At 39.9% G+C, this 26,727-nt stretch overlaps 2 protein-coding genes across 10 annotated transcripts in view; one reads left to right on the top strand and one right to left on the bottom strand.

The window, feature by feature from the left end:
- Window positions 1-26,727, bottom strand: part of TNIK (TRAF2 and NCK interacting kinase) — a 407,441-nt gene that overhangs the window by 269,759 nt on the left and 110,955 nt on the right. The window lies entirely within an intron of this gene.
- Window positions 573-1,208, top strand: LOC109558183 (thymosin beta-4-like). Its single transcript, XM_070767492.1, has one exon. It carries the CDS (start codon window positions 639-641, stop codon window positions 771-773), a length of 135 nt encoding a protein of 44 aa, XP_070623593.1. The 5' UTR covers window positions 573-638; the 3' UTR covers window positions 774-1,208.

Here is a 26,727-nt window from a genome sequence, read left to right as displayed (position 1 = left end):
TCTGCTTCCCATTACATTCCCATCTCCTTGTAGATTGCCACTAAGCATTTAATAAATAATTTTTGAATGAATGGATGGATGGATGCATGAGTGAATGAATTGATTAAATACAAGCAGGAATGACAAAGGCCTATGCATGTAATAGTGATACACACAACAGATCCACAGTGAGGAACAGAGAGGAAGAAATAATTGACTCTGATTAGTAGGATGGTAGAAGATTTCAAGAAAGATTGAACTCAGTCTTGCGGGATTAGTAGGAGCTCATAAATAGGTAAGGAATAAAAGGTATTCTCTGCTGACCAAACAGTATGAGCAAACAGGTATAAAGCAGTTAATCTACAGTTTTGGGGGGGAACAGTTAATAGACCAATTAAGCTGGAGCAAAGGGTACCTAAAAAATGTGAAAATACTTGGGATGAAAAGCAGCTCATAGAGGACTTTGAGCACAGACTGGTCTGAGTGCAGTTGCCACTGATCTTTGTTGAGAAGGAAGATGATGCAATCCTACCTGTGCTTCAGAAGGAAAAAAATAAAACATTTTTTTAGTTTTAAAAATATAAAATTGGGCACTCGCGGCGGCCACAGCGCAGATTCGACTTCACTCGCTTGCAGTTCGCTCCGCGCCCTCTGCAACCATGTCTGACAAACCCGATATGGCTAAGATTGAGAAGTTCGATAAGTCGAAATTGAAGAAAACGGAAACGCAAGAGAAAAATCCACTGCCTTCGAAAGAAACGATTGAACAGGAGAAGCAAGCAGGCGAGTTGTAATGAAGCGTGAGCCGCCAGTATGCACTGTACATTCCACAAGCATTGCCTTCTTATTTTACTTCTTTTAGCTGTTTAACTTTGTAAGATGCAAAGAGGTTGGATCGAGTTTAAATGACTGTGCTACCCCTTTTCACATCAAAGAATGGAGAACTACTGACAACGTAGGCCGCGCCTGCCTCTCCCATCTGCCTGTGTGGCTGGCAGGGAAGGAAAAGAACTTGCATGTTGGTGAAGGAGGAAGCTGGGTGGGACGACAGTGAAATCTAGAGTAAAAAGCTGGTCCAAGGTGTTCTGCGGGCTGTAAAATGCAGTTTAATCAGAGTGCCATTTTTTTTTGTTGTTCAAATGATTTTAATTATTGGAATGCACAATTTTTTTAATATGCAAATAAAAAGTTTTAAAACCTGAAAAAAAAATATAAAATTAAAAATAAAAGGAAAAAATATATAGAAACGATTCATGTTCATGTTCCTTCTTTATCCTCTTAAGTGATAGTTCTTATATTACTACAAGGAGTATTTTATATTTAACTGTGCATCTACTATGTATTTATTTGCCTAAAGAAACAAGAATTATACACAAGTGATTACATTTTATAGTTATTATCACGTCATATATGCCATTTTATTATATACATTATATAATTAATTATATAGCATAATTAAAAGATTATATCTGAGAAGTACTTAATAGGATGATGTCATACTTCTTAAGCGGAGAAGGCAATGGCAGCCCACTCCAGTACTTTTGCCTGGAAAATCCCATGGATGGAGGAGCCTGGTAGGCTGTAGTCCATGGGGTCGCTAGAGTCGGACACAACTGAGCGACTTCACTTTCACTTTTCACTTTCATGCATTGGAGAAGGAAATGGCAACCCACTCCAGTGTTCTTGCCTGGAGAATCCCAGGGACGCGGAAGCCTGGTGGGCTGCCGTCTATGGGGTCACACAGAGTCGGACACGACTGACGAGACTTAGCAGCAGCAGCAGCAGCATACTTCTTAAGGGCTTCCCAGGTGACACTAGTGGGTAAAGAACCCACCTACCAATGCAGGAGATGTAAGAGATGCAGGTTCAATCCCTAGGTCAGGAAGATGCCCTGGAGCAGGGCATGGCAACCCACTCCAGCATTCTTGCCTAGAAAATCCCACGGACAGACGGAGCCTGGCAAGCTGCAGCCCACAAGGTCACAAAGAGTCAGACAGGACTGAACTGACTTAGCATGCACGCATGGATGCACAGTTCCTAAACCTTTTCTCAGGACAATAACCTGGAAATGAAAGCCAGGGGAAGATGGACTATCTATCAAAGAAATAATTCATTTCACCTGTAGCAAAGCATTCCAACTTCTGAATCAAGGCTAATTTCTTTTTCTTTTTCCTGCATTTGGGCTTGGCAAGCCCACAGGCCAATAACGCTCACATCTGAGGACGTAGCAGGGTTACCATCTGTTGTTATCTCCATGAAGCACCAAGGACCCCACTGACATCTGGAGAGTAGCCAAGCCCCATTAGAGTGGGGCCTGAAGGAGATACCCCAGTTATCCAAGGAGATCTGTTCAGTGGCAGAAACTCTGCCAAATGAAGAGATATCTGTTTATGTTCTTGATGCCTCCAGAGGTCTTTGAAAACAATACAAACATTCTTAGAAAGAAGTATTCAACCATTCACTCACCTTATAAAGGAATTCATGATATGGAACTGTTAATCGAGATAAATAGCTACCCACAGGGAATCTGCCCCAGCCAGCAAGTTCTGGTTAGGTAAATGGGACACTGGGTGCATGGGGAGGGCCTTGTGAGCAGAGTGGAAGTGGCATGAAGAAGAAAGAAAATTTATTTCAGCCTCACAAACCCTACCAGGTAGGCCCCAGAATTACTCATTGATAGTCATCTCTTGTTATTTAGGCTGTAAGACACCAGCACAGTCAGGACTGTGTTATGTCTCATGCTGGTATTTAAGTCCTAGCACTGTGCAAGCATATAGGTGTCCAATTAACATAAGCTGCCAGGCAGGAGGGTCTCAACCTTAAGCACACCCACTACATATATTAAAGTTACATATATGAGTGAGTTTACCTCTCCTACTGAACAGTAACCTTCCAAAGAAAAGAAAGGGTGCTTGTTTATTCCTAGTACAGTGCCTGACACTTGGAAAGTATATAATTCCTGAGCTTAAGGGCACTTAAATACCTTGCACAAAGTTAAATAGCTAATTAACAAGAGGCTTAGGTTTGAGCTACATCTGTCTTAATCTATTAATGAAACCTATGCTTTTTCCTACTACTTGGTTTGGCCTAAACCTAGTCTTATGAAAGGACTAAGATACCTTTGGAAACAGGTTAGCCACTGTACTCCAATCTTGTAAGACAATCTGTGTAATTACTTACTATGAGTATCTCAATCATTTAATGTCCAGTCAAAACACAAGGATAATTTAAACATATGCAAAACACATACATCCTAAATACTAAGTCCAAGATGTCATTTTCCAAAATATAGATTTTTAGGTACTAATGTTCCTAAATTTCTGTTTAGAAAGGATCAGTTTAGGTGGGCATAGAAAGTTTTAGAGAAATCCAAAGCAAAAATTTTAAAAAATCAATTCCCATTTTATGTATAGTTTAGTTCCTATTAGGAAATATTGTAAATTTCCTGTACTAACCCATTCTCTTAAAACTCCTAACCATGTTCTTAAATTAAGACAGACCGAGAATAACCTTTCAAAGATAATTATTTTTAAACTGCATTTTCTCACATGGCCTATGGACTGTATCCTTTTGCCAAAAGATTAAAAAAAAAAACAACTGAAAAACCAACTTCTAAAATGCACTAGGCTTCTTTTATAAATCCTCAAATTAAGACATCTTATTTCAAGCATTTATGCAATATATTTCATTCCAGTAGACTGCAAAAATTAACACTCTACCTACAAATATATCAATAATGAGTATAAAAGAATATTTATACTAGACTCATTATGTTAAAAAAATACAGGTAAAAATAAAAGGAAATAAATTCTATCTTGAGGAATACTTTATCCTTATTTACTTTAGAATTTTATAGAATTATAGAATGGACAACATTCTGTAATTTTTTAGAAAATGTTATCACTTTTCTGTGGGCAGAAATTCCCCACAGTTGATCTCTAACCATAGTCTAGAAAAAAATTAGCATAAAGACATGTTAATATGACAGATAATGTTCTTCCCATTACTGACAAATTTACAAGTTTAACTATTATAGTTTATAAAAGACACCTTTACCATCCTTTCTTGGAATTGTTGATAAAAAGTTTTGGGAAGATTTTAGGAAAGAGTTCTAGGGCAAGATATTCAGCGAACTTGGTTGGTTGGTTGGCTAGTTGGTCGGCTGACTAAGTAATTAGTTGCTTGGATAAACAAATTCTAAGTGTCCATCTTGGATTCCTGAACCAATAAAATGGATTTCTGAATATTTGATTAAAGAATCAAGTTTCTTAAAACCTCTTCAAAGCTTCAGTTTCTCAAGAAAGTCAATGAAAAGCATTGGGACCTTTTTAAGGTACCAGAAGTTAACAAGGAAAATGCCCTAAAAAAACATCATCAAGAAATTCTCCAGAAGGTTATAATCACCTTGTTGTATATTTGATCCCTGGGTAGGGAGGATCCCATGAAGGAGGAAATGGCAGCCCACTCCAGTATTCTTGCCTGGGAATCCCATGGACAAAGGAGCCTGTCAGGCTACAGTCCATAGGGTGGCAAAGAGTCAGACATGACTTAGCACACACACACATGATCATGATGTGCTAACTACTCTAATATATATTCCAGTGATGTCTTCCAGAAGCATCAACTTAAGAAGGCAGGATGTCTTAAGTGTCTGCTTACCAGGGAAGTAGGTTTCTACTGAAATTTCAAACATTTATTCTTACAGGAATTTGGAGAGATCCTGAGACGCTTAATAAAATGACTCTGAAAGCATCAGAAAGGACAGTCATGAAGTATACTCAGTATTTGATGGCCAGTGCCTGCAAAAGAACCTCATTCCCAGAAGAAGTTGACCTCCTTGGTATATTTCTTCTCTTATTACTGATCAGGGCTTCCCAGGTGGCACAAGTGGTACAGAACCTGTCTGCCAATGCAGGAGACATAAGAGACATTGGTTCAATCCCTGGATGGGGTAGATCCCCTGGAGAAGGGCATGTCAACCCACTCCAGTATCTTTGCCTACAGAATCCCATGGACAGAGGAGCCTGGCAGATTATGGTCCATAGAGTCACAAAGAGTTGGACATGACTGAAACGATTTAGCACATATACACACATTAATGATCAAGTCAAAGGAAAGGGGGCCTTCTATGAGCCCCTTGGCTTCTTCCACATTGGCCTATTATACCTGAGTAGCTTACCTGTTCTATAATTAGCAGGCAGTGCTAAACAGAACAAAGATGTTCTGATTTTAACTCACTAGTTAAATATCCATGATGACATTCTAATGTGTCTTATCTTTTGTCTATAGAGTCAGTAATAGAATCATATAAACTGCTATTAAGGATTTTGAAAGTGAAAGTCGCTCAGTTGTGTCCGACTCTTTGCAACCCCACGGACTATATAGTCCATGGAATTCTCTAGACCAGAATACTGGAGTGGGCAGCCTTTCCCTTCTCCAGGGGATCCTCCCAACCCAGGGATGGAACTCAGGAGATATTGGTTCAATCCCTGGATGGGGTAGATCCCCTGAAGAAGGGCAGGTCATTGCATTGCAGGTGGATTCTTTACCAGCTGAGCCACCAGGGAAGCCCAAGAATACTGGAGTTTAGCCTATCCTTTCTCCAGCGGATCTTCCCAACCCAAGAATGAAATCGGGGTCTCCTGCATTGCAGACCTTCCTGGTTCTTTACCAACTGAGCTATCAGGGAAGCCCAAGGGACTTTAAAGATCCACAAATAAAGAGTTAAATCCAGAAGATGATAAAAATTCAGTAAAATTATATATTAAGGGAAACAAAGAAACGGATTTACCTGTATCACCATCAACTTCCTCAGGTTGAAAATGTAATGAGAAAAGAGATATGATTAAGTTTTATGACACTTACAGGGAAAAAGTATTTCTGATTTCAGTACTATCTGAAAGGATATAGTCACTATTTCTTTGTGGTTCAAAGGTAAGAGTTTCCTATCATCAAGATTTCCTTCTCAAATGTGTGATTCATGAAAAATGAAGCAAAAATACTTAATGCATATCTATTTTTTTGATTTGAACAACAACAACAAGAAACTTGTTAGTAGTCTTCCAATGAAATAATATTAATCCCAAGTGAGTGGACACCACGCAGAGTAATTTTACCTGGTCCTCACATTTTTTAAAGGCCTTGTCACCTTTGTAAATAACTTTCCAAAAGATAGGGCAAGCAAATGGCATTTTAAAGAGGTTGTGTTAGAGAGAAGAAACATATTTGGTTATTAATTTTCTCATTATTGTTGGTTTGCCTAAACAGGACTGGCTGCATGTCTTTGTCCAACATGGAGGACCAAATGACATGTCAGACTCTACAGGCAGCTTCACCAGGAAGCAAGTATCAGACACAAGATCAGAGGCTGTGACACTTGTAACTAGGATCATTCCAATTAAAATTAGGAAAGAAAACAAAATAATAAAAACAATTTTTAAAACTGTACCATAGTGAAATAGGAGAGAAGAGAACAACCATTTCTTTAACAACAGCTGTGCAGACTAATTAAAAAAAAAAAAAATCATTCATATACTTTCAAAACCACTCATTCCCAACTGCTGCCTTCATACTGGCAAATCCAAGAAATTCAAGACATGTAAACAAGAATAGATTTGCCCTTAAATCCCAAGGTCAAAGGCAGCATCTGTTGCTTCAGGGTAAAAGAAAGGCTTTCTTTTTGCTGGCTAGTTCATTGTGTGTTTTTTTATTTTAACAGAAGAAAAAAAGTAAATGCATATTTTCTAAATGTTTCCACATTACCTTTAGGTGGTACAAAGTAGAAAAACCTGTATAAAAGAGAATAAACATCCAGTATTTTGATATTTGAGTTACATGGATGAAAGCCTGGCCCTGCTGTGATTTTTAAAGCTGACAGAAAATATTATTTTCATACCAAGACCCCCTCTTGCCATTTGGCTATTTAATTATTCAAGGAATTTCTCTGCTTATAAAGATTAATAACATCAACTCAAGCCATTTCTGAAAAGCACTTTCACCTCCTGTAGGAGACAGATGGACCACAGGAAAACATCCTATCACATTACATACGGGCAGACAAAAAGATTTCAGATTACCAGATTAACACAACCAGCAGGGAAAGAAAGGGAGAAGTAGCAAGATAGGAAATAACCGACAAATGGAACCAAATATTCTTCAGAGCCATCATTTTGAAAATAAACATAATTTGGAACCCACTGTAATTCAATTTTACCTGTTTCAAGCTTCCAAACCTGGCTAATTACCATAAATGTCAGTTCCAATTTAACCAAAGACTTTGAAAATCTAGTGGAACCTTATTAAAACACATTGGTATCAGGGGACCAAGACACCACCTGCTTTCAAGGTCTTTTGTGTGTTAGTGAGAAATGTGTTATGAAACCAAGTGTATGCCCTGGACCCACAGTAGAGTAGATTGTGGGATTTTACTGTACTTTCATGTTATTTTAATTACCAGCATCCCCCGAGAAGACATGCTTGCTCCCACAAAATCTAAACACTTCCTATCTATCAATTCTCTCATATATGAACGGACTTCCCAAAAGTATTTCCAGAAGGATGTATATAAAAAGATTGCAATGTCATTAAAATCACAGACGAACTGTATTTGCAGATTCACAGAAGCAGGTGGCATTCACTTTTTCATGAATATGTTTCTAAAAATCAAACACTTACTTTTAATTCCACAACTCATACAAGGATCATTCTCATTTTCAAGTAAATAATTCAGAAAAAAGTCAAGTACTGCCCCTTCATCAGTCGTGCTCTCAATTCTCACCAATAACCCATTATCATTTACTAAATACCTTCCAGAACTGTTTACAAGCATATATAAAATACATTTTTGCATAATGTGCTTAAAAAAAAACTGGGATCGTACTGTATTTTCTACAATTCCCTTTCACCATCCCAAGTGGCTCAGAAAATATACCAAACACAATCTGAAAACTCAGTCCTTCTACCACAGACCTATGTGGACACAGAGGCAAGCATGCATGCATACTTAAAAAGAAGTGGTACCAAAAAAAGCTCCTTTGTCTCTTATTTCAGCGGTTAGCTACATAGGAAAGCTATAAAGCAAAAATGCCATTTTTTTCCCAACAAAGTTTTTACTTTGGTACTAGTTATTTTACTTTAGTGCAGGACATACCCAACTGTGGCCAGCAGGCAAGATCAGATCCAGTCTGTTTTTTTGTACAAGACCACCTGTTTTTGGTACTAGCCAGTGAGTTTAAAATGACTTCACATTGTTAAACATTTGGGAAATTTTTCCTTAACGGATAATATTTTGTGACATGTGAAAGCTATATGAAATTCACATTTATGTCTGTAGATGCAGTCTGACGGGAATACAGCCATGCTCATTCCTCTGCCTATTATCTAAGGCTGCTCTCATGTTACAAGGGCAGTAACTGAGTAGGTGTGACAAAAACCCAATTCCCAAAAAGCCTAAAATACTTACTTTTGGCTCTTTACAAAAAGAAGCTTGCCAACCTCTGTTTTCGTACATGAGATTTATTTCCCCAATATCTTACTCATGAAAGTTTTTTTATATGCCATGTGAACACTCTTTCAGCGGGTAAAGATAGTCAGAAGTCACATGGGAGGCAGGAGTACAAAATGGGTCTCTTAACCCAACAAATAGGTAATTTGCATACAGATCAAGTTCCAGCTTCAGTCAGCTCTAAAGTCTAATTCATTCGTCTTTCTGTTGAGCACTCCTGTTCCAGGTCAGCGCTGGCCACCGATGATTCCAAAGTCAATTAGATGGACATCAACTCTGCCCTCAGGGACTTCCAGTCCAATATATTCATTACACTTGTAAGAAATTACAAAAGCATAGATTGGAGGACTGAACGTGGTCTGAGGGGTGGGATGGCATTTGAAAAGATATGAAATAATTTCAGTATCATCAGGTTGAAAACTCTGAAAACACTGTGTAGTTGCTACCTGCCCCCAAAATCAAGTAGCAATGAGAAAACCTGCCACTACCCCACTATCTCTGTGTTCTCACACTCTGTTCTTTATAAGCTTTTATTTAAAGCAAAAGGAGCATTGAACCTCTAATGAGATCTCTATCCAGTTTATGACTCATATCAAAGTCTGAGTGCACCACCAACAGATTGCGAGGGCAAATTTTCTTTTTAGTGTGTGTTAGTCACTCAGTCCTGTCCAAATCTTTGTGACCATGGACTGTAGTCCACCAGGTTCTTCAGTCCATTTGCATTCTCCAGGCAATACTGGAGTGGGTTGCCACTCCCTTCTCTAGGGCATCTTTCCAACCAAGGGATCAAACCCAGGTCTCCTACACTGCAGGCAGACTCTTTACCATCTGAGCTACCAGCAAAGCCCTTTTTTAAATGTATCTAATCTAATCTGGAAAAGGTCAGTTTTCATTCCAATCCCAAAGAAAGGCAATGCCAAAGAATGCTCAAACTACTGCACAATTGCACTCATCTCACACACTAGTAAAGTAATGCTCAAAATTCTCCAAGCCAGGCTTCAGCAATATGTGAACCGTGAACTTGCTGATGTTCAAGCTGGTTTTAGAAAAGACAGAGGAACCAGAGATCAAATTGCCAACATCCGCTGGATCATCGAAAAAGCAAGAGAGCTTCAGAAAAACATCTATTTCTACTTTATTGACTATGCCAAAGCCTTTGACTGTGTGGATCACAATAAACTGGAAAATTCTGAAAGAGATGGGAATACCAGACCACCTGACCTGCCTCTTGAGAAACCTGTATGCAGGTCAGGAAGCAACAGTTAGAACTGGACATGGAACAACAGACTGGTTCCAAATAGGAACAGGAGTACATCAAGGCTGTATATTGTCACTCTGCTTATTTAACTTCTATGCAGAGTACATCATGAGAAACGCTGGGCTGGAAGAAACACAAGCTGGAATCAAGATTGCTGGGAGAAATATCAATGACCTCAGATATGCAGATGACACCACCCTTATGGCAGAAAGTGAAGAGGAACTAAAAAGCCTCTTGATGAAGGTGAAAGTGGAGAGTGAAAAAGGTGGCTTAAAGCTCAACATTCAGAAAACGAAGATCATGGCATCTGGTCCCATCACTTCACGGGAAATAGATGGGGAAACAGTGGTAACAGTCGCAGACTTTATTTTTCTGGGCTCCCAAATCACTGCAGATGGTGATTGCAACCATGAAATTAAAAGACGCTTACTCTTTAGAAGGTAAGTTATGACCAACCTAGATAGCATATTAAAAAGCAAAGACATTACTTTGCCAACAAAGGTCCGTCTAGTCAAGGCTATGGTTTTTCCAGTGGTCATATATGGATGTGAGAGTTGGACTGTGAAGAAAGCTGAGCACCGAAGAATTGATGCTTTTGAACTGTGGTATTGGAGAAGACTCTTGGGAGTCCCTTGGACTGCAAGGAGATTCAACTAGTCCATTCTAAAGGAGATCAGTCCTGGGTGTTCTTTGGAAGGACTGATGTTAAAGCTGAAACTTCAATACTTTGGCCACCTCATGTGAAGAGTTGACTCATTGGAAAAGACTCTGATGCTGGGAGGGATTGGGGGCAAGAGGAGAAGGGGACAAGAGAGGATGAGATGGCTGGATGGCATCACCGACTCAATGGACATGAGTTTGAGTGAACTCCGGGAGTTGGTGATGGACAGGGAGGCCTGGCATGCTGCGATTCATGGGGTCGCAAAGAGTTGGACACGACTGAGCGACTGAAGGGAACTGAACTGAACTGAATCTAATTTGATTTCAGTGTAACCAAAACCAGGACCCCTCCATGGAAAACAGAAATTAGACTACCATCCATCTTGCAACCATCCAATGCCATTTAAAAACTAAAAGCAAAACACCACCCTGCCTAATTCCACAACATGATGCCAGTGGCCACTGGCAGTAACAGCTGGTCACTCCCAGGCAGAACTCCACCCAAATAACAAAGGCTCGTGTCCAAATAAAATAAATCAACACTATAGTTTTCATACACTTGAAATTCCCAATCACATAAAGTGAAAGGAAAGGAGAGGAATGGAAAAAAGATAATTTCAGCAATAGTCTACAATCCCTATGTTGGGAGGACTTTGGGTGATGCTCTAGTGACTTCGAGGTGGTACACCTTTAAGGCTTGAATTCTTGGAGTAACTGAGCTGTGGGGACATTCGAATTGGGTCGGAGTCTCTCACTCTTCCAGGCTTCCTCAGTGTTCTGTGTTCCAGCTGACTTCACAGAGAAGTAAGCAAGTGTAAAAAGTCTCTAGAGAGAAGCAGCAACTGGAATCTAGGACAGAAAGAACAAACGATTGTATATGGCTGCTGCCAGGTCTCTGCTTTCAGGCTGAGAGTCCCGTTCAGAGATTTGTATCTGACACTTATCTACACTGGTTCTCACATTAAAACCAAAGCTGGTGGGAGTCAGGTGTTCTATTCATCTAATTGATGGTAATGAGATGGTCACCTTCACCTACACAAAGACTCAGTACCTCCACCCACACAAAGACTCAGTTTGAGAGTTAGTTTCTGTGATTCACCAAAGATAATAATCATACAAGAGAACTGGAGTTAGCCAAGCTTTCAGAAACACCAGGCATCTGACCCACAACTATCCAGATAGCACCGAGCTCCAAAATGGAAAGTTTAACTCCATCTTCAAGGCAAGACTAGTTGGTTAAAGGGAAGAACTCAGATTGGCTGATACTGTTTCTAGTAATAGGACAGCCTTTCTCTGCAAACAAGGCAGAGGCCAGGAAGATGAACACCAAGAGAGGAGAAATGAGAGGCTGTCCAAAACTAGAGTGGCAATGACGAGGAAACAAGGGCTTACTAAACAAAGAATCCAAAGGCAAAATGCCTCTGCTGACATGGGGCTAGGTCTGGAGATTAATAAGAAGCCCTGGACATCTTCGTGGCCTCCAAGTATTTCTTTGCCATAAGTTACAAGAGTTGTGTTTAATAAAAGATATTTAACAAATAATACTTCTGGATGCCCAGGTAGACTACTTACATTTCATATAAATTAATTCCTTAGTATAAGTATGTCTCATAACTAAGTATGCATTGCAGGATATACTCACACTAGAAAAAATTAGTCATTTACCTAAAATTCAAAAGGTCACACATTCAAGCAGTCAACTTATTCGAATATTTCATACTTACTGGTTATGGAACATACTTAGACCAAAACATTAGTTTTTTTCTTTCTGAAATTTAAATTTAACTGAGTATCCTGTATTTTATTTGGCAACTTCAGTTGTAGCAAACAAAAATAGCCAAGGTCAGTGACATTTTAAGGGTTTAGGGGAGCAGATGACAGTTCTCTAACATGCCAGAAGGCCAATTTGGAAGGAGCTTATTTTGAGTTTTGATTCATTCATTAGTTGATGCTAGCAGAAGGGCCAGGAGGTCAGGAGTTTTTATTTTAAATCTGCTTCCACTGCTTGTATAAAAAAGAAGAAAATTTTGCTGATATCAGGAACCTGTGCCTGAAAGCAATTCCCAAAGTCCTGCAGGGTAGGGTCCACTGTGTTCCCGAGCTTCCTCTTCCCCATCCTGCAGACATCACAGTGACTGAGGTCCATAATCACGTCCTAGGTTCCCCTGGGTTTACCTTGTTAATACTGTTCACCTAGGATGGCAAGAGAGGAGGAAAATTGGAAATGTTTCCAATAAACAAGATCACCCATTTCAGGGCCCTAAAAGTCATCAGGACCAGAGTTTCAGATCAACAAAGAGGAGAGCAGCCAAAAGGAATCAGTAAAATCAAGAGGAAAACTACAGAGGCATTTTGAATCAATCTTTGCTTTTAAAATGCTTTTAAAACTTGTTAGCCTGTTTCTTCTGCTTGATTATGTCATGTATGTGAAAAAGTAATGGGTAATCTTAGGCACTTAAATTGTCTCAAGCTAAAGCTACCTTATTGATTCTCCCTACAGAGTATTGTAGGCAGACATACAAAAGAAGTATGTGTTAATTGCTCAGTGATGTCCAACTCTTTGCGACACCATGGACTGCAGCCGGCCAGGCTACTCTCTCCATGAGATTCTCCAGGTAAGAATACTGGAGAGGGTTGTCATTCCCTTCTTCAGGGGATCTTCCTGACCCAGGGATTGAATCCAGGTCTCCTGCATTGCAGGCAGATTCTTTACCATCTGAGCTACCAGCAGGCATCTAATCTAAGAGTAACAGTTTCCCTAACAAACATCCTAAAAGGCTTATGTCCATCTCTTTCTCCCACAGGAAAAAAAAAATTCTCATTTAGACTCCTTAATTACTATTAATACTTAGATCTAGATATTAATAAAATGTAATCAGGTATTAATAAAATCTATCCCAGTGATTCTCAAACACTAATGTGCATATTGAGCACTTGGGGGGCTGTCAGAACATGGAATGCTGCCCTCTGTGCCCAGAATGGTAACCCCATGGGTCTTGGGTAGGGCCTGAGAATGTGCATTTCTGAAAAGTTCCCAGGTGATCCTGATGCTTCTGGTTCAAACTGTCCTTTGAGAAACCAAAATCTGTGCCATTGCAGGTAATGGCATCGTTTAATGCCTCAGTTCATACTGAGTACTTAGGAGTTGTCATACCATAGAGGCACACCATCTCTGCCCTTGAATGTGCCCCTCCTAGGATTCCTATCTCGCCTGCCTGTATTTTTAGACTGTCTAGAAAGCCTCAACTCACAAACACATACTTAGAATCATCCACTCCTACAGGATGTCTGCTCTGGCCTATAAACATCCCCACTGCCAAAAAGCAAGAAGCCTTGTAAAAATGATGGATTTTTAGAGAATCTTTGGTAAAGAAAGGAAAGAAGCTGTGCTGTCCCTGGGATGGGATTCCTACTCTAAGACAGAAATGATTTCTGGGGTGTTTGGGATTGGGAGGGGGAGGTCCTTGTGCAATTATATCTCAGTGGGATTTGGTTGAACTGGTTGGGTTCTTTCTCATGCTACATCATACTAGTATGGAGGGTGGAGAGGTCAATAATCTGGATAATGTATTAGAATATACAGAAGACCTGGGTGGAAAAACACTGGAACCTGCAGCAAACTGCACTGAGGAGAGGACTATGGATTATGGCTGCAGACCCAGCGTTATGTGTGTTGGCATAGGTAACACAAATATTCTATTGACTCCTGGCACATAAGCTACCTTTTCTGGCCCCTTGCATCTAGGAGTCACGTTGTACTTAATGGAATGCGGAGAGAATGGCCGGGCAGTTCCAAGCCTGGTCCCTAAAATGACCCACAAAAATGGATACTCTCTTCAACTCTCTCTGCAGGAATCTCTGAGGAAGCCCTAGGGGACAGTGTGATTGGATCAAAGTCACCAGCGTGCACTGCTTGAAAAAGAGCCACCCATCAAAATACTGACCCTGGACTTTAAGAGCAAGAAATAGACTTTAGACCATTAAGCCACTGAGATTTGGGGGTTATTTGCTACTGCAGCATAGCCGAGCCTTCCTTAACTGATACAACTAAATAAAATAAAGTGCAATGATTGTCCCCTTGTCATCTGAGCCACACCAGACTAATCGCCCACTCTGTTCTTCTGTACTACATAGAACCCATACTGACTTTACTCCAAAGCAGTGGCTCTCAAACTTGGCTCACTAAGACAATCACTTGTTCAGGAATTTTCCTGGCAATCCAGTTGTTAAGATTCTGTGCTTCCACTGCAGGGGATACCGTTGATTCCTGACTGGAGGAATTAAAATCCCACATGCAGAAAATCACTTGTCTGAAAAACGAATACTGAGAATACTGAGCCCTCTACAGACTCACTGAATCAGAATCTCTAAGACTGAGGCCAGACCGCATTGCAGACTTGCCTTCCTGGGGCTACAGTAAAGTCCTTCATTTGGCTCCTATTTAGAGACTGCGTAATGTTTCTCCAGGTGCCTAGTTTAGGCCATTTTGATAGGGTTACTAATCTTTACCAAATTATTTTGAAGTGAAGACTTTAAATTATGTATTGGCAAGAATCAGATATTCAAGTGTAATGGGTTTAATTAATTTAAAAGCTTCTCTTTTAAGATGATGCAATAATTGGCATAAAGCCTGAAATGCCTGAAATACCTACCAGTGAAAAAGATTTAAATGCTCAATTGAAATGATTTGCATTTTATGGGTTGTGAAGGGAGTATTTAAATATGTAAATGATATTGGCTTCCCACCCTCTCCAGCTTGGGTGTAGCTTGTTTGCCTTTCCCCACCCTCTTTAAAGGAGTTCCTTTGCCCCTAGAGAATGGAGGGAATCACAGGATGGACTTTGGCCGTCCCAGGAAGTCACTGAGGAAGCCCAGCCTGAGGATCCTGTCTCAGTCAGAGCAGAAGAGTCCCATTGGAGTTGTCAGAGACTGGTTGTTGTTTTTTAGTCGCTGAGTCAGGGCCAGGCTCCTCTGTCCATAGGAATTTCCCAGGCAAGAATACTGGAGTGGGTTGCCATTTCCTTCTCCAGCGGATCTTCCTGACTCAGGTATCGAACTCGGGTCTCCTGCATTGGCAGGCAGATTCTTTACCACTGATCCAGACTGCTACTTCCCTGTTAATTCTCAACACACCACCACTCTACCTCAGGGCCTTTGCGTTTGCCATTTCTGCTACAGTCTTCCTCCAGATAGCTGAAAGACTTGCTCCTTCACCTACCTCATATATGCTCAAATGTTACACTACTCTTGAGGCCTTCAATGAAGCAAGACCCCATTACTACACACACACATTCCTTATACCCTATTTAAGTTTTCTTTATAGCAACTTCAGCATCTGACTTATTAAATATTACTTGTTTATTTGTATAGCATGTTTATCTCACATGAGATCCGTGTATCCCTGGGGTTTAGAATCTGGCACACAGGAGGGTACTAGATAAATATTTTGAATGAGTACATGACCAATCCTATTTTCTCAAAGATTACTGAATTTAAATAACCTAAGTATTCGGGGGCCTTAAATAAAAGATGGACTGGGCCCTGATATCTTGGTTATACAAATAAGACGAGGGTTTTCTTAGGACTGGACAGTTTTCATTTCTTACTGCTTGGTGTTTTGCTTCATTCTGGGCAAATCTGTCACCGAATTAAAGATGCAGTAAAAGAGTTGCCCTGAAAATATTCAATTTCTCATGTCTACAAAAACTATACTTTAACTAATAGTTTCTGTTTTTTGCTTGCGAATTTATAGACTAAAATACCATGTATTATAGGAAGCCTGAAGCTTTGCAGAGAGGCTGTGCTCTAAAAACATGTAACTCAGGGCTTCCTTCCCCTCAAAGAGATGTTATAAAATGGCATGGTGGCCAGTTCACACTGGTGGGGTGGCTACTGAAGCACCCCTCCCCAGCCTCTTCGAGGATCCTGTGCCATGGGAAAGCACGTCTTAGGCAGGAAGAGAAGGTTCATAGGGTCACCCTCCTATTATCTCAGTGCAGGACTAGCTGTAAGCAAAATGCAGAGGAAGTCTAGTTTTGCCTTCAGTGTTTAACCAGGATCTTTCTAATGTCTCATGAGGCCACAGTCTCAACCCTGCAGGGAACCTAGTCCCCACTCTGCAAGAGCACTCATCCAGAGACTTCATCCTCAATCAGTCTTTCATACGAAGAAAGAGCAACCCTTCAAGACCACTTTGAGGTTTGTTCAAAATAAAAGGGTTAGAAGAAAAACACACACTGTAATTATTTACCCATGAGAATTATTGACACTTTAGCTCCCAAATATTATTTGCCTGTAAAACAAGTATACAACATGAACTCAAAACACTAATATTTCATTTCATTTCTGCTTATACTGATCATTTTTAATGCTAAACTCAAGTTGCTGAAGTGAGATTAAGTCCTTGGACTATGAAGACAGCAGGGTTTGAGTCTTGGTTGTCATTAACTGGCTTTGTGACCTTAAACAAGCACCTTAACATTTTTGAGACTCATCAGTGAAACAGCAAGAAAACGGAACTAAACCTCCAGATCCTTGTGAGGCTTAAATAACACCTAGTTCACCCTACTCCAGTACTCTTGCCTGGAAAATCCCATGGACGGAGGAGCCTAGAAGGCTGCAGTCCATGGGATCGCAGAGGGTCAGACACGACTGAGCGACTTCACTTTCACTTTTCACTTTCATGCATTGGAGAAGGAAATGGCAACCCACTCCAGTGTTCTTGCCTGGAGAATCCCAGGGACGGGGGAGCCTAGTGGGCTGCCGTCTATGGGGTCGCACAGAGTCGGACACGACTGAAGCAACTTAGCAGCAGCAGCAGTTCAAACTAAGGCTCAATTCAAATCAGTGTTTTGTGTTACTGTCATTTTCAAAAATGATTTAATATTACAGCAAGTATTTTTTCTTTGGTTTACGAGGTATTGAGATGCTTATTTCTTATTAAGAAATATCAAATACAAAATTTTTTAAAATAAAGAGGATGTAGTTGAAAACATCAGGGTTTCTGGACAAAAAAAATATGTCCAATTTTCAGATCTTTTACTAACGAGTTGTGTGTCCTTGGGCCATTGACATTGAAGTATGTGTTTCAGTTCCCTCATAGATAAAATGAAGGTAAAACGTCCAACTTTCAAGGTTGTCATGAGAAACAAACAAAAAGGTATAAAACTTTAGCACACAGTGGGCTCCACTGGTATTCTGAAGAAGTAGATGGCAAAATAAAGAAAATAAGAGAATTAATCCAGTTTTACTTTGGCCAGTCATTAGCTAACAATCAGCCACTGTGAATGAAAAAAAGCCTAGCATAGGCAGTGAAATGTGAAGTGAAACCTAATTCATTTCTACAATATGACCTACTTCAGGCTATTTTTGATTCACAGGAACGACCAAAGTTACAAGGAGCTGATTCTGCAAAGACTGTTCATTAAAAGCATTTCTTTTCTTTTCTTTATGGCTTTCAGCTTTGAAGGATAAGAAAACACATTTTCAGTTACAAGCATCCTTTGAAAGACCCCTGGCACTAATCTCACAGTGTTACTTTCAAAATCTATGCAGTGTCAAAGGTTGCTACAGACTGGGGAGAGATGGAGAGACTGGAAAGAAAGTGGTTTTTAATTCCCCTCAAGTATGCAGCTTCCATTAGGCAGCTCTGAATGCACTAAACAGATGATTCAGGTCTTAGTATTTGAAGGTTTGCAAAAATTAAACACTGAATGATCTTCTTTTCTAAGAAGTACCAGTAGGTACACCTAGGTGTATGGTCTGTGGAGAAGGCCTAGCTGTGACAGGACAGTTTTCCACTGGGGACACAAATATTCTTCTTAGATACTGATCCCTAATCACTTAAGAGCTATTTAATCTTAGACAGCAGAACAGCTGAAGGAAAAATATTTTCAGCTGCTTTGTAGTATCTCTGTAAAGTGCCATTGTCTTTTCTTTCGGAGACCACAGTATTCTTAAACCAATTTAATCTACCCGCTAACAAAGATGGATGAAGAAAAGCTTATTTTCCCATAGGGCTAAACAAGGATTAATGATAACCAACCAAATTGTTTCTTAATTTTCTTTTCTTTTCCCTCTCCAGCTAGCCTTCTTCAGATACAGTGTATAGATTTTCCCTTAGTTAAGAAATGCTAACAGAGAAGGCAGGAGTATTCTAAAAACAGAGTTGATTTTTGGTGTTTTTGGTTTTGTTTCTGACATCCCAAGGATTCTGCCTTATAAACTGGAGGAGGGATGGGGATGTTTTATAATGGCGGGGGGGGGGGGGGGAGTATTTTTAACCTGCAGATGGAGAATGTGGGGGACAAAAGCTTCTTGGGAGAATCTGATAAATGATATTGCCAGTGTATTCTCCAAATCAAACCCAAATGAGAACCACTGCTATGTACTTCAGACCTTCCGTCGCAATTATGATGACAACAGATCAGTTCATTAGGACACTCTCTTCCCATCCACACGGACACCTGAGTTACAACACCCACAGGGCTCCTACCCAAGAAGAATAAATGGTGTGTAGGTGGGATAGGTCTGCTTGGCCTCATTTCAAAACATAGGGACAAAAGGCATTAGACGATCATCCCCTAAAATAACAGAAAAACTCAAGTTATGGAGGTGCCAGTTGTGACAAAATTTTTGAATTGAATAATATAAGCCTTTGAAACTGACATGAAAACAAGATGCCGTGATATTCTGAAGCTGCAGTACATGTTCTAATGCCTGACTGGGGGCAAAGCTCTAGGGATCGTTAACTAGTTCCCAAACCTTGGGGTGAACCAGCTCCTCTCCTTTTTTGAGTGAAGAAAGGGGCTGCCCAGATTTCGGGCCTTTCCCCAGCCCCTACCTCAAGAGATTCCATTCAGGAACAGCGTGGCAAAGAAAACCTACTCAATACCAACTGCTGTCATTATCTAATGTCTTCTCTGATGACTTGACTTGCTAAAATGACAGGGTTTATTATTTTTAGCTTTCAGCTTTGGGGGGTTGATCAGTCAAAATAAAGTATGAAAATAGCACCTACTTGGTAAATGCAATTTCAGATGACTGCATCTTAAACTCATATCCATTATAGACTCATATAAAACTGATTTTTATTTGACTAAGGAAGTTTGAGAAGAAATAATAAATACTTTTAAGAGGCAGAATGAATAACTTTTGCCTTAAATACAAGTCTATTTTGGAATCAAATCCAAAAGTAAGTTAATGATCAACAACAGATTCTTTTAAAGTACTTCAGGATAGATAGCAAAGTTAAAGAGGGTTTCTGAATGTTCTAACATTCCATCTAGTACCTGTGAAATGCTTGAGAGCTCAGTTAAATGTAGCATTATAAATAGGTGGTGGCCACACATGCCTTTAATGAAGAACATAATTTTTTTTTCTTTAAAAACCTCCTTTCAAATAAACCTACGGACTTCCCTGGTGGTCCAGTGGTTAAAACTTTGCCTTCCAATGGTGGGGGTGAGGAGCGGGGGGCGGGGTTGATGGTGACGGTGGTGTGTGTGTACAGGTTTCATCCCTAGTTGGGGAGGTAGTAAGATCTCACAGGCTCACGGCCAAAAATAAAAAATAAAAAGAACAGAAACAACACTGTAACAAAGTCAATAGACTTTGAAAACGGTCCACATCAAAAAAAAAAAAATCTTAAAAAAAAAAAACTTAAAAATTATGCAGCTCATGATAACATTAAAGCCACAGAAAACCCTTTTTATCATTTAAAAATAATTATTTTCATTTTATAAAGTTTATAGAGGAAAATATGTAAGATATAGTGGAACCCTATCCTTTCTTTGAAAAAGAAAAGCTGTTCTAATATTAAAAGTCTGTTTTTTAAAAAGTAATGATTGTTTTTTTAATACTGTGGAATATTCAGGAAAACACTGAAAATTATAGAAAAGAAAAACAGCTATAAAAATAGGCATATATATATAAAACTATATATAAACCTGTGTGTATATGTAGTTTCATATCCTATTTTCTTTGGAATTAATATGGCATTTCCCCATGTCATTTCCTCATTAATACTGTTTTGAAGGGCTACTTATATCATATGGTTAAGCTCAAATTAGTTCAATCATTCTCTTACTGTAAATCATTTGTTTACTATTTTTAGTGATCAGAATTAGCTTTACACACAATATAATTGTGCACATTTCTGATCATTTCTTCAGAGATGGATGCACATTTTTACACACAAACTGCTTTCCAAAAAATTAACTTACTCTTTTTTTTTTTTTTTTAAATTTCCATTTTATAGACTTACTTTTGAAGAGCAAGCATCACCCAACCTCAGCTCCAAGCACGGCCACACATGACAACCTTCCCCAGGGGCCGGAACCCTGCCAGTTTCACTTCTATGGCTCTTCCTGGAAAGCGAGTCAGGATGGAATATCTGCTGTGAGTCAGGGCTGCTGGAGCCAAAGAAAAGGTGTGAGATGCACAAATGCCTCCGGGTAATCCTTCTGCCAGCCAAACCACCTCCTGATTCAGCTGTAACCAAAAGCCAGGTGCATTTACTCAAACAGGAATCACTGAAATTGGAGCAGGGGGCAGGATGGCTGAGACGAAGAAAGATTTTTATCAAGAGTTTCAAGTGTCAGATTTGGCACAAGATTCCCAGTAAAAGAAAAACAGAGATACTCGGACACTGTCCATGATGAAGTGCGGCAATGCTTAGAGCTGAGGCTGGGTGATTCTTGCTCTTCAAAACTGGAAAAACCTCAGCTGGGGATTTTGTTTCCCTAGAAATTATTTGCAAATTTGAGGGCATTTTGTTGGACAGAATGACTGAAAAGCAATAATGAATGGGAGGAGGTAACGACAAGTAATCTGTGATATGCAGGTGAGTTCCATTTAAAAAAAGAATCATTCAATACTGACATTCTTGGAGAAATCTTGTTTGACAAGAAGAGGGTAGGGAGGAGAATGGAGTCTCTTTTGAATGTAATTTTATTTTGCTTTTCATTTATTTTTAGTTTTATATTGAAGTATAGTTGATTTATAATATTGCATTAGTTTCAGATGTATGGTGAAGTGATTCAGTTATACATATACATGTATCCGCTCTTTTTCAGATTATTTTCCCATATAGGTTATTCCAGAATACGAGTAGAGTTCCCTGTGCTTTTTCATTTTAAATTCAAATTTAATCATTTGGAAATTTAACATAAAATCTGGCTTCTCTCAAAAAAAAAAAAAAATCATAAGACCTGACGACAATTCCCATGGCAATGACTGGGAAATGAGTAGCCAAGCCCCCTTTGACCTGGGAGGACTGATGTGTTTGACTCATTAGAATGACCTGCCTGGAAAGTCTCATCCTCCTGTAAGGTCTCTCAGAGGTTTTCTCAACTCGTTAGACTGGGGAAATTCTAGAAAAGCCCCATTTTAGTGCCCATGCACCCCATGCTCAATTACAGGAGAGATACAGCACCCCTCCTGCCAAAGATAGCTTTCATTGCCACCTCCTTTCCTTCCCTGACTGAGCTGGGCAATCCAGAAGTACTCCAAATGGAGCCTGAGAGCAAGGCTCCCAGTGCCACGATTTGTTTCTTCCCCTACACCATCACCACCATTACATCACCACCACTCCCTGGACCACTCAAGCACCAGGGCCTCCTCCACAAAGAATCCTCCCTGCAAGCTAAAGAGGATCTTCCCAAGCTCCAAGAGAAACTCCAAACCCAAAAGCCTCAGGCTAGCAAGGGCCAAAAAAAAAAAGACATACAAAACACTACAAACTTCACCAAGGAAGTAGATCCTGTTAGATTCACAATCTCTGGTCCAGATTCAGGTCTCTCTCCTGGGTTTGGCCTTCTCACCTAGGCCCTCTAAGTCCTCATTTCCCTTTCTGTAAAATGGGGATAACAAGACATCCTTCACAAGCTTGCCGGGGGCGTAATGAGATCTTGAGCGTGAAAATGTCCTTCGTGGGTCCTGGTGTGCAGTACGGGGCTTGGTGGATGTTAGGCGAAGGTGAAGTAAGTTAATAATATGCTTTTACTTCCTCTGCACCCAGGGTAACATGTCCTTGTCTGGACAGCTACACGTGAGAAAATAAAATATCAGATGCTTTATCTGCCCCTGGGTACAGGGTATATTAGCTCCTTCCAGTAACTTCTAGTGTCAAATGGGTCCATTTCTTTTATCATTGTTTATTCATTGATATGCTGAACAAAATGACAACTTCAAGTAAAAGATTGGTGCCAAAAACAAGCATAGAAAATGCATCATTAGCACTGAGTCTAATAAATCCTGTATCAGAGATCAGAAATGGCGTTCAAGGCAGGAAAGGTGACTGACTACTTCCTTGTGAAAGAGACCCAAGAGGTCAGGGCAGAAAAGGAGAGGTGTAAGTTCCGCCTAAAGGCACACTAGAAGTTCACCTGGAAGACAATAACAAGAGATGCATTTCAGACAGAAGGCCCTCTGTGCAAACAAAGACAATGAGACAGTGTCAAGTGCTTTTGAAAAAATACAAGTAGTTTAAATAACTAATGCACCAGCGCTAGTGAGAGAGAAAGGCAGGCGTTGAACCAGAGGACCCAGCATCCTCCCATAGCAGGGCCTGGATACTGGAAATGAGAAGGTTTTAAGAACTGGAAAGATGGTGTCAGGGTTGTCTTTTAGAAAGATCACCCACGCAGCCTGCAATCTGTCTGCTGTTTTGGTGTGTCTGTCTGTCTCTCCACACACACTCCTCCACTGTGACTGTAGCAACAGAGGGCCCCTCCCTGAGCAGATGGAGTGAGCAGAATAGAATCCTAGAAGGGGTACATGGAGAGATGAAGGGGAATGATGAAAATTGGAGGGTGCACGGAACATAGATCGTTTCCATCAGGACCCCTGGGCAACGGAGATTTTTCAGGCCAAAGGGCTGATGCAAGGCCACATTAGGGCATCTGGAAACGCCCTTGCTCTGCAAGGGTCTCAAAAATATGACATTCAGTGTGAAAGAGCCTTCTAAAAATAGTCTAGCATCCGGCATTCCTTCTTTCTTTTACATATTAACTACCCTGACACTGTGCCAAAAAAGAAAGGGTGGCCAGGGTAGGGTCGGGGACAGACCCATGAAGGCCTGAAGAGGTGCTGCTGTTTACTCCCCAAGTCTAACAGCACCACAGTGTTACCGGACCTCAAACATGAAAACCATTTCCTTAGGGAGAAGCAAAGTATAAAGGGAACATGACTTGTATTAAGTTCAAAACCTGAGTCCTGAATAGTTGATCTATTCGCTTGAATAACTGGTAGCAGTTTTTTTACCACAAACCGTCACCACCCCGATGATGACAGAATCCATTATTGGACTAGAGTTAACATCAGATCACTATCATTTGAGGTGACTTTCTTTTTTTTTAATTATTTATTTATTTTGCTGTGCCAGGTCTTAGTTGCAGCATGTGGCATCTTAGGTCGTTGCTGTGGCATGCAGTATCTAATTCCCTGATCAGGGATTGAACCCAGGCCCCCTGCATTGGGAGCACAGAATCTTAGCCTCTGGACCAGCAGGGAAGTCCCTGAGGTGACTTTCCAAATCTAATTTTCAGAGAGAGAGAGAAGACTGATCATGTGTCCCTTCAAAAAATGTTCTCCTTTAAGCTAGTCACTAGCAACTGTCTATTAGCTTGGGTTATACTGGGCAATCTCCATGATACAAAAGGGCCTGGCTGAGCACACACACCGTCAGGTCAGGGTCATGTTTTACTGGTATTTCTATCCCCAGGGGCAAGCACAGTGCCTGGTCAACACTGGCATGAAATAAAATTTTGTTTAAAAATCTAGACTAACAAGAAAATGCTTAGATCATTTACTGCTTTAGTAAGGCAATAATTTTCAGGTTTTTAAAATTGGCATGTGACTTATATAGAATAAAATTCATTCTTTTAAAGTATACAGTTTGATGAGTTTTGACAAATGTATACAGCTAGGTAGCAACCCTGACCATCAGCCCCCAAAGTTCCTCAGGCTCCCTTGTAGGATCCCATAATTCTACTCCAGGGAATCTGTTCTCCATCCTCATAGTTTTCCCTTTTCTAGAATGTCACAGAAATGACATTGCAGAGTATACAGCTATGGAGGCTGATTTCTCTTATTTATATTAAAGATTTTGAGATTCGTCTGTTGCAGTATTAGCTGTTCATTTTCATTGCTGAGTAGTATTCTGTTGTTTAGATGTACCATGTATTGTTTTCCCATTCTCCAAAGGATAGATAATTGGATCATTTCCAGCTTTTGACTATTATGACTAAAGCAGCTATGAACAGTCACATATGCATTCTTCTATTAGCTTAGGTTGTATCTCTCCTGGGTAAATACCTACAAGTGGACTCGCCTGGTCACAGTATAAGTGTATGAATAAGTTTATAAGAAACTGCCAAAGTGTTTTTGAAAGTGGCTGTATGATGTTATATTTTTATCAGCAATTCCACTTGCTTCATATCCTTGCCAACATTTGATATTGTCAGTCTTAAAAATTTTGGTCATGCTCACGGTACAGAGTGTGTCTCACTGATTTGAACTTGAATTTGCCTGATGACTGATGTCGAGCATCTTTACATGTGCAAACAGGCTGCATATGCTTTCTGTGGTGAACCAAGTATCTTTCAGTGAATTTAAAACTATGTTATTCATTTAGATTTCTCTAATAATTCTGATTAATATTCAAAACTGATGAGACAGTTTTTCGTTTTCCTCTTTCATGAAATATTTCTAAGATAAATTAAACACTTTGACCTCTCAGATTTCTTAACCATTTTCTTGTGGAAACTAAGGCATGTTACCCACACCATTCAACTATGTGTTGTTTTTTTTTTAATTAGACCTGTCTTTCATCTTCACAGTTTTTCTATCTTCTTCCTCTCTCTCAGGGGAACTGTCTCTATGTTCCCCTCAAGTCACCCACCACACCAGCCATTTTAATCTGCTGTTTAATCAGCTACAAGCTTCTGTAATTATTTTAAAAATGAGCATATGGCTCTATAGGCCTAAAAGACTCTCCAAGAATCAAGCCCATAGGCTTCTCCACGGGACCTGATGACACGCATTTGAGGATTTATTTTCATGTCAGGGCTCTGTGTTAGACACGGACAGAGTCAGTTAATAATTGTCCCCAAGATCAGTGAAAAGAATCTCTATCAGCATTTCCAGATATTCCAAGAATATCTGAAGGGACTTATCAACCAACCCTGATGCATCTCTGAAGGAGTCAGTTTTTCCAGTTCTATATCCATAAACTATTCCAAACAAAAGCATACCTCAGCAATGTTGCGGGTCTGGTTCCAGACCACCACAATAAAGTGAATATCAAAATAAAGCAAGTCACGTGAATTTTTTGGTTTCTCAGGGCACATGAAAGTTATATTTACACTATACTTTAGTCGGTTAAGTATGCAATAGCTTGATGTCTAAAAAAGTACGTACCTAACTAAAAGATACTTCACTGCAAGAACCTACGATACAGTACAGGGATCTCTAGTCAGTGCTCTGTGGTGACCTAAATGGGAACGAAATCCAAACAAGAGTATATATATGTATTCATATGTTGATTCACTTTGTCATACAGCAGAAACTGACACAGCAGCGGTGTGCTGCTGCTGCTGCTAAGTTGCTTCAGTCGCATCCGACTCTGTGCAACCCCAAAGACGGCAGCCCACCAGGCTCCTCGGCCCATGGGATTTTCTAGGCAAAAGTACTGGAGTGGGGTGCCATTGCCTTCTCCACAGCAGTGGTGTAAAGCAACTATATTACAAAAGAGAAAAGAAAAGAAAGCTGATAGAAAAAATGGTCAGATTGGGGTGAAAGGGAGAACTGGATGAAGGTCGTCAAAAGGCACACACTTCCAGTCAAAATATAAATAAGTAATAGGGATGTGGTGTACAACATAATAAATATAATTAATACTGCTGTATGCTATATATGAAAGCTGTTAAGAGAGTAAATCCTAAGGGTTTTCATCACAAGAAAAAAATTTTTCTATTTCTTTAATTTTGTATCTATATGAAATGAGGGGAGTTCACTAAACTTATTGTGATAATCATTACATGATGTATGTAAACCAAATTACTATGCTATCCACCTTAAACTTACACAGTGCTATATGTCAATCATATCTCAATGAAACTGGGAATGGGGTGGGGGTAAGAAAAAATTTCATTGCTAAAAAACACTAACCATAGTCTGAGCCTTCAGTGAGTCATCATCTTTTTGCAATAGTAACATCAAAGATCACTGATCACAGATTACCACAATATAACAATAATGAAGAAGCTTGACATACTGAGATAATTTTCAAAATATGACCCAGAGACACGAAGTGAGCAAATGCTATCGG

This window comes from Bos indicus, chromosome 1, assembly GCF_029378745.1.
Source record: "Bos indicus isolate NIAB-ARS_2022 breed Sahiwal x Tharparkar chromosome 1, NIAB-ARS_B.indTharparkar_mat_pri_1.0, whole genome shotgun sequence".
Taxonomy (NCBI): domain Eukaryota; kingdom Metazoa; phylum Chordata; class Mammalia; order Artiodactyla; family Bovidae; genus Bos; species Bos indicus.
Note: the sequence above shows the minus strand (reverse complement) of the source record. Positions and strands in the feature narration are given on the sequence as shown.